This window comes from Pecten maximus, chromosome 19 (genome assembly GCF_902652985.1).
Source record: "Pecten maximus chromosome 19, xPecMax1.1, whole genome shotgun sequence".
NCBI lineage: Eukaryota > Metazoa > Mollusca > Bivalvia > Pectinida > Pectinidae > Pecten > Pecten maximus.
In genome coordinates this window covers 11,746,023-11,758,776 of record NC_047033.1, presented here as the reverse complement: position 1 = coordinate 11,758,776, position 12,754 = coordinate 11,746,023, and the positions used below count along the sequence as shown (strand labels likewise).

General features: G+C 32.0%; 1 protein-coding gene across 7 annotated transcripts in view; it reads right to left on the bottom strand.

Annotated features, from left to right (window-relative positions):
• Positions 1–625: 625 nt before the first annotated feature.
• The window catches only part of LOC117317873 (myosin light chain kinase, smooth muscle-like), a 132,184-nt gene continuing 120,055 nt past the window's right edge, over positions 626–12,754 (bottom strand). For 5 of the 7 annotated variants that reach the window (XM_033872834.1, XM_033872839.1, XM_033872836.1 and 2 more), the window contains 8 exons: positions 12,406–12,565; positions 10,510–10,572; positions 8,463–8,559; positions 7,718–7,924; positions 6,961–7,302; positions 6,380–6,532; positions 5,960–6,083; positions 626–2,317 (listed from right to left, as the gene is read on the bottom strand). In XM_033872834.1, the coding sequence (XP_033728725.1) occupies positions 1,580–2,317; positions 5,960–6,083; positions 6,380–6,532; positions 6,961–7,302; positions 7,718–7,924; positions 8,463–8,559; positions 10,510–10,572; positions 12,406–12,565 (1,884 nt within the window). In that variant the 3' untranslated portion in view covers positions 626–1,579. The remainder of the gene's footprint in view (positions 2,318–5,959; positions 6,084–6,379; positions 6,533–6,960; positions 7,303–7,717; positions 7,925–8,462; positions 8,560–10,509; positions 10,573–12,405; positions 12,566–12,754) is intronic. The other 2 variants (XM_033872838.1, XM_033872837.1) reach the window with 2 other exon arrangements.

Below are 12,754 nucleotides of genomic sequence, written 5' to 3'. Positions count from 1 at the left end.
GTCTACTACTTTCGACCCTATCACAGGAACTTCATTAGGACCTGGTCCCTGCGATAGGGTCGAAAGTAGTAGACCAATAAAGTCTCCACTTATCGGTTAAGCTTGAGTATGTCACGGTTATTTTCCCTTGTTATAATCCTTGTGACAACATGGAACTAACGACTTTATTGTACAACCTCACTGAAGCATACTGCTGAAGACACCTAACAGGATACCTCACCCGGTCACATGGTATTGACAACAGGCGAATCAGTCGTCCTACCTCTACAGCACTAAGCATGATCAGTAACTACCATTTATATAGTCTTGTTTTTCTCAGCTAAGACTAGACTTTACGTACTTTTAACAAGTAAACTGTCAATTATTTGAGGCAATCCTCCCCTTGATCAAGACACAGGTACCAGTAAATTACTAACGACCACACTGTATCAATGTTAATTAACTTGTCATGATAAACAGGCAGATTGACTCAAAAATTCAACAATCTACCTGAATTTACTATCAATATTACTTTCATTGAATTTGATGATATAAACATTTCTTGTAATATAAAACAATATCCATCCAGCGTAAAACCTTGAAAATTTAAAAATGTGTATCTATATAACACATAACAAAACATCACTTCTTTATTTTGATATTTTAATTTATTGAAAAAGAATTGTTGTTTGATATATGCAGCACTTTCATTTAAACTGAAAAGAAAAGACATCATTTAGAGGTCAATGACAGACCATACATTGAGCAAAGTAAAAAATAAAACAGGATATCTATAAATAAAACGTGTCTTCGTACCATGTCTCTGTCACCATGGCAACAAAAAGTATTGTCCAATCTATCACAGGTGCGAATCGGGTTTTATCAATGTACCTTGTTGCTGACATCACAGATATGATGCCGTAACCTTAGCAACATAATCATCAACATGGTATCACACAATAAATAAATTCTCCAATTATCTACATATATATATATCTTTAAGAGTTCTGAGTTAAATTATTACTGTTATACAAATATAATACAACTACAACTGAACAAAAGTACAGAATTCATAGACAATAATGCTATGTATAATTTTACCCACAATGCCTATCAGGGTTAAATTGAGGGTACGAAATTTTGTATTGCGAAAGTTTGGATTCTTGCCAAAACACCACTGATGAATATGCAGGCAGCAAGCGATTTGTGGTGAATCGGAGAACCCAAGGTATATAACTTATATATACAAAGGCTTTGTGGGTAATTTATACAATAGTTAAAAATACATGTCCAGCAATTTCCTGTCTTTGGACCTACATATTACAAAACATATTTACCATACAACACTTAAACCTGCCTAAAGACCAGAAAGTGCTGCAAATATCGTTACATTGTAAAGTAGTTAATTTTATTTGGATTTCAAATTCATTTCTGTGAAAAAAATTTCATTTGATCCAAGGCACCATGTTAATAAAATTTGAATTTTCAATTTTCTAAAACAAAACAAAAATTCCTTATAAAAGTTTTGATTATTTCAGGACTGTAAAGAAAGTTAGACAGTTCTAAGTAGAAAACCGCTACGTATAATAGATGTCAGGTTTTAAAATGATCCAGTTTCGTAGATGATGAGATCTGCGGAACACGTGATTTCTCCAAAGCAATTTGACGCTTTGCAAATGAATTCGCCATCGTCTTCATCCGACACGTTTCTGATGATTAACGAACAACCTCCTTTGTCGTCATAAACAAACGAGTGGCGATCGTCCTCTACTATTTCAATGTCCTCTTGGAACCAATGAATGTTTTGATCTTGGTCACTTGACACTGTGACATCGAACCTAACAATGTCTCCAGTGACTGCGTGACAGTCGACCATTTCACGGACAAATTGCAAAGAGGTGTTCTCGGGCGTGTCGTTATTACTTTGAGCTGATAATGTCCTGGTTATGGATGATATACTTTCACTTTGAAGGTCGTTCTCATGACCTTGATCTTTGATACAGTTATTGCAGTAATCTGTATCTTGTGATGTGTCTTTATTATCTGCAGGAGTGGGTTGTTGTTGTTGTTGTTTGAACACATTGTTTACAGTGGTATCACAAGTTGCAGTGGTGATCGTCGGTCTCTCTACTGTGGCAGCAACCATCGGGTGGTCTATTACAGATGTGTCCTCCATCTTGCTGGATGACCTCGACCTTGAAGGCTGAGAAGAAAGGTCACTCTGAGAAGCAGAATCGGAGTCGCTAAAGACAGAACTCTCACTAGTGGTTCTATCACCCTTTACCATTTTCTGCAGAGAGGACATGCGACCGAGCGCCCGTATAGCTGTTCCCATTTTCTACACAAAGAGACAAGCAAACGACACATCACAACAAAGCAGTGGACACCATAACCAGATTCAGAAGCAGTAATTTTTGTTATTTTGTAAAACATTCTCAACATTTCAAATCAAATATTTAATATCATAAAAGAAATTTTAAGAAATTTGTACATTCACAAGGCAATTCTGCAATATAGAATTACATTTTTTGATGGCAGAATTGTTCCTTGTAAAAGCTTTTTATCAAGCTACTCTATCAGAATATTACAATGTTTCATTGTGTCTGCAGTTTCATCAATATTCAATATCTCAAATTTATCCCTCAACTTAAAGTTCTCCATTTCAGGAATTCAGAATTTTGAGGAAAGTTCTTAGCTATGTTTTTTCCTTTAATCCAATTAAATAGTGCTTTCTTTGTACATTGATGAAACTGAGGCCTAATCTATTTTTTAATTATTTGATTTTTTTTAGTGAAAATAAAGTCATTTTTTCATATTACTGTCCCACAAGCCATATTACAAACATGACGTCTTGAACACTCTAATGTAACCACAGCAGACGATGAAAGCATTAAGATGATTATGATATTGATATATGATATACATACACTGTATATATATATATATATATATTGAGTACACAGATCAAGCTCTAATCTACAAATAACACAACAAATCCTCAACCCAAATATAAACTGACATGAAATGTTTGTTATATTTGAAAAGCTTCACTCTAAAGATCATTTCCTTAAAGTCAAAGATCTTATAACAGAATCACAATTGTATCCATTGTTGTATTTTTCCTGAAATAAGCCTCTGGGGTCAACACTTACACAAATCATGGATCAAAGTGGGGGGACAGGCTTATTGCTGGGTAGAGAAACTGTAAATGTTGGTATTTCTAATGAACTTCAAAAGATACGGTTAGGTTTATTACCAGGCATGGGCTTAACATATATTCTTTCTGATGCAATGCGAGGGGAGAACTTATGAAAGGATTTTTGACTTTTTAAACAGCAAGAAATAGGGCGGGCTTATTACCAGGCATGAGGGGTTTAATATCCGTTGGTGTAAAGTGATGAGCTTAGTACAGGACAGTGAAACTGCTCTTCTGGTACTTTTAATCTACTTCATTAGATACGGGTGGGCTAAAGTTACCATGGGCTTATTGCAGGATAAATACTGTAACAAGATAGTTTCTAATTATTAAAGAGATTCACTGCACACAGAGGCCGAGTTGTAAGAATTGTTAAGGTTCTGCTTTAAACAATAACATGTATGGACTAACCAGTTTTTCATTTTACATCGAAAGCACAATATCCAAAGATTCAACTATTGATCTACTTATAAACGTGTGTAATAATGAAGAGTATCTATTTCTTAATTGAAAGAGAAAATTATCATTAAATAAACACTATCTTCCATTTTTTGTAAGATTCAAAAAGCAATTACCAGTACATTGTAAATAAATTTACATTTTCAAACTGGACATTTTCAAAGTCACAGCAAAGCTTTACTTCCAATTTCATATTTACTGTAACTCCGAAAAGGACAAACAAGACTCAGAGGCAAGTGCGTTTTAATAAGCTGAATTTGACTGGCCATCTGATGATAACACCTGGGTTTGGCATTAGAATTTCTGTTGTGATATCAAATTCTACTGGTGATCAGCCAATTAAGATGTGGTGCTCGATACATGGAAAAAAGATTTGCGAACAAGGATCTAGGTCAAAGAACAAAGTTCTAGGCCAAAGAACCAAAATTCAAGACCGAAGAACAAGTTCAAGACCAAAGAACAAAGTTCAAGACCAAAGAACAAAGTTCAAGACCAAAGAACAAAGTTCAAAACAAAGAACAAAGTTCAAGACCAAAGAACAAAGTTCAAGACCAAAGAACAAAGTTCTAGACCAAAGAACAAAGTTCAAAACCAATGAACAAAGTTCCAGCTAGGCCAAAGAACAGTGTTCTATGCTATAGAATACAGCTTTAAATGACAGAGGAAAGCTCAAAGGTCCAAGAGCAAAGTTTCAGAAGGAAGATAATTAAATTTCATTTTTCTTATATATGAAAATCTATATGAATAGTAAATGTCTATTTCAATTAAAATTTGAATTTGTTCATAATTTCACCGCAGATCAAAAAATGTTCTATGCAATTTTTTTCATTAACAAACAAACAAAAACCAATTGATATCATTGATAAGTTTTTAAAAAAATCAGAGGTTTGGCACAATTCATATCGATGTCTAAGACTACACACATATATATAACTGTGGAATCTGATACACATAATTTATATAGCCTGTAAAACAAGATGAAAACTATTGTTATTATAGAAATGTCTTCCTTCCTATCATCTTCAAAAGTAACTGCAAGGATGCAATCCCCCCCCCCCCCCCCCCCCCAAAAAAAAAAACAACAACAACAAACAAACAAAAAAATAACATATAATCATAAAAAAGATTTTTGCTTGTTTTAGAATAAAATCATGAAAAAAGACTGATTTGATCGTGTTTTACAGGCTTAATGAAATGATTATCAGATTCCTGTAGTTATAAATTGACTAGACTATACTTCCCAGAAGTTTCAAAGCTATCTTTGTCACACTCTCTCTCCATGATATCAAGCCAGCACAAACAAACACACTTACCTAATCTGAGTCTGATATATCAGACTATTAATATATAAATAAAAAAACAAGTGTTATATCTGTTAACTTTGACAATGAGGTGTCCTTAAATCGTCAATATTTTACTGTGCCTCTGAATTTGAAGTTGAATAAATGGATATTGTTTTTTTGATTTAAGCAATTTTCAAGGAGTAAACATATGTTCCAAAAGCATTCAAAGTGATTTGATTCGTTGCATTAATATAAGAAGTATATTTGAAAAGTCTAAATGTTCTATTAAAATATTGATAACAGTTTTATTTTATATTAGTATATATTACATGCCATACAAATGTACTAATATACTATATACATTGTATAGCACAATATTTTATGCATTAAAACATTAGGTATATGCAAAATCTATAGAGAAATGAAAGTCTATATTTTGTATATTTTAGCTAATATGTAATTACTGTGATATTACTGGAAATGTCCTTTTAGTTTTACATCTATTTACGATTTCCATACCATATTTATCAGAAAAAAAGCCCCCTTCTTCATTTTTGCAGAATCATCAATTTCAAAAGGTAGGCTAAAACTGGTTCACGATTAAATAAGCCCTCGCTAGACGATTAAATAAGCCCTCGCTAGACGATTAAATAAGCCCTCGCTAGACGATTAAATAAGCCCTCGCTAGACTTTAATAATAAGTCTTTACACTAGGAGAGGGACTGATATGGGGATTACTATATGTATATATATGGTACAAATTGGGATTCTCTTTTAATATTCATTTTAATAGTTTGATTTAAAAACATCATAGAGACAAAAGAAAACCAAATAAACTTTTCACTTTATAGGAAATTTAAGATTGTAGATTAAAAGTAAGAGTTTCTAACTCTTAGTTTACAAAGAAATAAACTACGTCATATGAAGCAGAGAAACAATTTTGTTTGGATTTTCTTTTGTTTCTTGTTACATTGAAGCACAAAAGGACATTTACAGTTCTGATTAAAATTCTCCCGGGGCCTATGTCATGTGACATGCTTACCTGCCACTTTCGTCGCGCCATGAATTGTTTCAGGTTGCGCAGACTTTGGCGAAGTTTTTTGGCACAATTTTGTTCTTTTACCAGCCATTTGTGGTTGAGACAGTCTTTCGCACTGGGTCGATTTCTAAAATTCATTAATTTTTCATAAGAACATATTCTAATGGAATTATCAAACCAATTTCATATCTTAAAGAGAAATTGTTGACATCAGCTTATTTTATAAGAAAGATCTTCTTTTAATTTTTAATATATATCTTAACATAATAGGAAAGTAGAGCATTACATAAATTCCAATGTTTGATAGATAAAAGGTTTCCTCTAATCAAATCCTCTAGAAAGAAAAAAAAACATCTGTTTAGTTCGAACCTTTCGAAGTAATTCTATGAATTATTTTCAATTCAATTTTGCAGCATTTCTTACGTTCTGTTCTGGTCGAGAGCTTTCTCGATAAAATCTCTGGCATGTATTGAGATGTCCTCAAAGGCTTCATCATCAAAATCAAATTCACCCGCAGTTACATTCGATAGTGTTTCACCATCACTATCCCCCATAAAGGGAGATAAGCCAGACAGCCTGAAACACAACAAAGGTAGGTGTAATATCTAATATAAGTCTGAATATTTGTATGTTTACAGATAGTGACAATATCTATTATTTGAAATTCCTAGATAGTAAATTGTAAATTGTAAATAGTAGATAGCTCTCTTGATTTTACATGCAAACTACTTTTATCTTTATTTTTTACATCAAATTATCAGTAAAACCACTTTAATATATGTAAACAAATTTGAACAAGTCCACCAGAAAAAGCAGTTTAAATTATGCAGTTTACAGTAACAATTTGTCAAAAGGAAGATTTTTTAAATTAATTCAAAAGAAGTTTTTCATAAACATTTAGAGTTAAGAAGAAAACCATCACTTCCATACAATCAAAATTGAGTTTGTAAAAAGAACCATTTAAAAAAAATAATATTGCATATATAACTCTTTAGTTGACTTACAAGACATAGCAAATGACTCCAATGGACCATATATCCGTCTGGAATCCAATCTCATCGTAATTGACAACTTCAGGCGCAATGAACTCAGGTGTGCCTGAAATGGCACGTAGGCTTTCGCCGGGCTTGTGGAACTGAGCAAGACCAAAGTCTATGATTTTGATTAAATTGCTATCTTTTCTTATACACAAGATATTCTCCGGCTTCAGGTCGAGGTGGATGATGGACTTGCTATGCATATAATCAACTCCTTCACAGATCTGGCGTAGAAAGTGCATACAGTCACGCTCTGTCAGTTCAAAATCCTCATCAATGACTCGCTCAAACAGTTCTCCACCGCCCACGCTGTAAATTTTGAAATTTGAAACTCATCATCTCTTGGCCAATGTTAGAGGGTGGGCTTATTACAGGACAACTAAAAGTTTATTAATAACTATACTACAAACTTCATTCATTTTACAACGTTATACAAACTTGTACTCATCACCATTGTTGGCCCAGATGGACACATGCAATAGGTCTTACTGTGGGAGGAAATCAAATTTCCTGGAAAAAACCCAGGTGACCCCATGCCTTTTCCGTTTAATCAGGAAATCAAGCCCTGTCGCCTAGATGAAAGAGGGGTGTGTCACCACTGTGCCACTCAACTATTGATATATGAATTAGCTTTAATAAACTGTTAATTGGTCCATTGCCTTGACGACTTCTCAGTAACATGCCCACACCATAATAAGGAGATTTTACATTTATCTTTACTTACTATTCCATTACGAGAATCATTTTTCTTGCTGTCTCAAAGGCGTCGCGTAACATTAACAATTTGGGGTGAATCAGTTGGTTCATGATCTCAATCTCTCTCTGAACGGCCACTTTGTCCTTTCCACGACATTTAATGACCTTCGCAGCCCATTTCTTCTCGTCAGTATCTTCTTTTTCCACACAGATGTGGACATTTCCAAATTTTCCTCTGAAATAATCATGAAATGATTAAAACATTGTCTGAAACTTCTGAAATAGTTCTTAAATGACCTAAATTTGCATGGATTTGTATTTAATATTAGTTATTTATATCAATATGTAATATACTAATTCTAATTATTTGTATTTTATATATTTTAATCATGTTTTGTATATGTGAATTTATCAAAAGAGATTAAATATCAATAAATTTATTTTAATGATTAAATTAATGATAATGATTAAGGTAAGATTAATGTGTTAATTTTAAGAAATAATTAATGCATTTTCCGAAACTTCTTCCATCTTTTCTCAATTACACTAAAATGTATCAATTGTTTTATATGATAAATATTTTACTTACAGAAAAAGTTTTGTTTGTGTGTTTTTTTTAAGTCATTTTAGAATTGAATTTGTTTTCAATTGAACTAGATGTAGTGAGATTCCAAATGTGATGCAATCAATTGTTAATTAAATAAAGGGAAAGAGGTATTAATGATATTTACCACATCTTGATCAGAATACATGCACAGATGCTTCCTACTTACTTTCCAACCTCGATTTGAAGGTCATACATTTCTTCAAATTTAACGTCCATCTTGACTGCCACTAATCGGGGACTGAATGGGATTTCAGGTTCCTCCTCTGTAAACGAAATACATGTCAAAGTTCAAGGGTCATTGTAAGGTTAAATAATTGATGTAAGAAGGTCAGAGGTCATTGATACATTCAATGATTATGCAGTGATGATTTAAATGAATCAAACATGTTGTTTTTTATTGGGTTTTTGTTTTGAAGATCGATAATTTACTTTTCATAGTTTCGTAATACAGTATATACACTGTAATGAGATTTGTTCCTCTGCCTGAATATTCTTTTTGAATTTACTACATAATACAATGTTTTTCAATAACAATTTTTGGTCATTTATATTTCTAATCTAATTTTGAAAAAGTGACTTAATTCTTTCTTTTATTATTTTTTGATTTTCAAAAAATTATCTATAAAATTATAACTGAATTGTTATAAGTTTTCTTAAATTCTGATAAGTATGAAATGATTTTTGTATCATTACAAATAATTCATAATCAAATCTAATGTAAATTTTTTCTATAAATTAATTCCTTATATACATTGTATCACAGAACATTACCATCACCATTCTTCAATTAAAGGTTTTATAAATACTGTATAATTATGTTTTAAATTTAGAAATGAAAAAATCCAGTAAAAGGTGAAATTTTAAAACTCATCATGCAAAAAGATTTTAGGTTCAAGTAAAATAATTATTAAATGCTAATCCACCAAATATTAAATAAAGTGAACAAACAACCACCATTAGTCTGTTATCCCTCATATGAACCAATGACCTAAGCCATCAACAGAGTTGGGACATGCTACTTTTGGAATATCAATATCCATTGATTTTATGAATATTTATATTTATTTATATTTATTCATAATCATATTTATGAATATTCATATTTGTAGTACTTTATTTTTTTGGTCAGGATAAGATGGGATATATACCGTGTTTACCATAAAGGAAGGAAAACATGTATCCTTGAAGCTTTTAATATGAAAAAAATACATGTATAAACTTTTCAGCTATTGTCATATTAATTACATCAATTTAAATTATGATATGTTGTAAATATTTATTATTTTATCTAGAATTGAAAAAAAAATGAAACAAAATGTGAATTTCCAATTAAAAAATTGGTATACATTTGAATTAGTAAAACGTTTCGGTGAAGCCATGCATATAAATATAGCTCTGTATAAGGAGTCCTCATTGGTCAAACTTTTATAGGGACAGTAATTATCAGTATCTTAACTGGTGTGAAAATACTGTAATTAATTTACGGAAAGGTTAATATAAATATACAAAATTGATATATAAACACAGCAGTGATGTGATACATGAAATAGTGAGAAGAAAAAAAAAATCTCATGTTGAGAAAATTGTTTGTTACAATGAAAATGGAAATCAATGAAACAAACTCGATTGAGAAAAAATCTTGTTGAAGTCAATAAATCACAAGGCAGTTTCTATAACCAGGGTATAAAACAGGAACTAAATAAGTTCCATTTCAAAATCAGAGTTATCTCCCCTGTACATATGTATGTAGTGTGAAATTTCAAATTAAATGAGAGTTATGCTGGGAAGTTCTAATCTAAAACCAGAGTTATCTCCCTTGTATATGTTTGACTTCAACAAGACAAAGTGGATGGAAAATGAAACCAAGTGAATCTATATTTAAACAAGTCCAGACATACACCAGATCTTAAATTATTATATAAATTAAACAAAATCTTGTTATACCGCCACATCTAATACTTGGTAATTGTGGCAAAATAAAGGGGTTTATTGAATATATTGAAGGATATATATATGACATATATTGATTGGTGGTAATTAAGTAATGGCCATTAGATATGGATCAAACTTTTTCAAAATAAATTTAGTAGATTTACTTAGTTTCAATAAGTAAATGGGATTTTAAGGTAGATGGAGCATGCAGACTTAGGGTATGAAGTTGTTAATCTGGCAGCATGCTATAAGATGGCATGTGTGAGTTTCAGCGACATTACCTTGCGGAGAAAGGGGAGTGAACGGTGAAACAGAGGCTGTCGAAGTTGACGACAGAAAAACTTCTGAAATTTTAATGTCAAATAAGACTACAGACTCAGAATGTTGAAGTGAACATTTAAACTCATGTCCTGTCGCACTCCTGTTTTTCTCTCTATCTGTCCCCGTGTAACTACAGTACCAGGGTGAAACAGTGACCACATTACACAATACGAGAAGCATGCCTGATGGCCATATCCCATGATGCTTTGTGCTCAATGATAACCACATGACATGAATTTGTCAGCCAATACCCTATCATAATCCCTGTTAATTGCCATGACAACAATTTAATTTTTGATTTATTCTTTTCAATATTGTAGAAAAATTATCTGAATGACATATTAATTTTTTTTTTTATAAAAATAATGAAATATTACTTCCTGATTTTGCATACAAACAAATTCAAATTTTCTATATTTTTAAACAAGCTTTTTCTCTTCTGCATGGAACTTCAGTAAGAATTGGATTTTCAAAAGTCAACTTCATTGCAATACAATCGTTTATCTTAAATTTGTGAAGTATTTCTTCAGGGAAATCTACTTTTCTACGACCCACGATTCAGTACTGGATCATGCCAACTGAATAAACATAGTCGATATATATCTAATATAAGCAGAGAGTATACTGAGATATTGGTTAGTATATCACAAAGTAATGATAATATGTACTTATTGAGTGTTATTAGCAGTTCATTCATATTAAAAAATACAATATTTATAACTGTTGATGCAATTTTGCAAGGTAAAATCTAATATGCAGGATTTATTGGTAGGATCTTCATGCTTGCCAAGTCTTGTTCTATTTTTTCTTTATAATTTCCACTCCTTGATTTCTGATTTTTTCCCCCCACCCCTAGAACAAGATGCATGCTAATAAGTTCCCGTACTCAAAAGCATTTGCCCGTCATGTATATTTTTAGTTGTCAGTGTTAGACTGACTTTCAGCATTTAGGATTATAGAAGTTACAATTATGATCAGATCACTCCTATGTTTGTATTAATACCAGTCAATGTTCTCTAATACTAAGCACTTGTCTGACCATGATCTATGTAAATAAATTACCCGACATTATGGAGTGACATGACACTTCTTATTTATTTTTCATTTAGTAAAATTATATATCTAATCATATCTTCCTTACATTCCAGAATCTAACAAAAAACGACGTTTAGAAGTTGTTTTTTTAGAAGTTCAAATTCCCTATAGACATGTGCCCTATTACATTATTGTATAATGAAATTTTAACATAATTTAACTGAACTCAAAAGCTTTTTTTTTTTTTGGTGTCAAAATAAGCATGCCATTCATCAAGTTTTCCAACAAGCCTGTTGTGTTAATTATTGTAAAATAGGACTTTTAATTTCATTATTAATTTTCATAAGTCTTAAAATTTATTGATTTTAATAAATGTGAAATTCCTGTAACAAGTTGGCAAGTATGAATCATTTTACGAGTGCATGATTGAATTCAGTGTCAATCAATAAATGGAGTACATTTAAATTTGTATAAGGCAAGATTATAGGGGATTAACTAATGTTATTGATATTATAAAAAATAAATAGGCCCGTCAATTCTGTTTCTTACGATCAACAACATGCATCAATTAAATACATTTCCAAGATGAACATGTGTCATGCAGTTTGAACCCACAAATAATAACTAGGGGAACTTTTTTAGTTATCTACCCTGAGGTAATGAATATAACACCAGGTGTCACTACTGATGATGCAGCCCAATACAAAGCAACACATGACAGACAGAATTATGTTATTGTGCCAAATGATACAAGTGGGTGGTCAATTTATAGAGGTTGACATAGCTGAAAACCAAAATAAATTTCAACTAAAGAATCTTACCGTCAGACTCGATAGACAGACGGTCCAAGACTCGACGATCCTTGGTTACCACGACGTCAGATGTCTCGCTTGGTTTACTCATGCCATGCTTGTTTTCTGCACTCACACGGAAAAAATACGGCGTATGTGGTGAAAGATTGGCAGTGTGGTATGAAGTGCTCTGTAATAGGTCAAAGGTCATCATGTTATAGTATGTACCTCTGTAATAGAGCAGTACGTAGGAAAATGGAGGGCAACAATCTTCAAATCAATACGTTTCTTGCTTCAGAAATTTAACCAAACGCTGCAGTTTGTAGTCACCCATGCACTCACCTGATTTTGTGAGGTTTACCTGATAACTAGACATGCC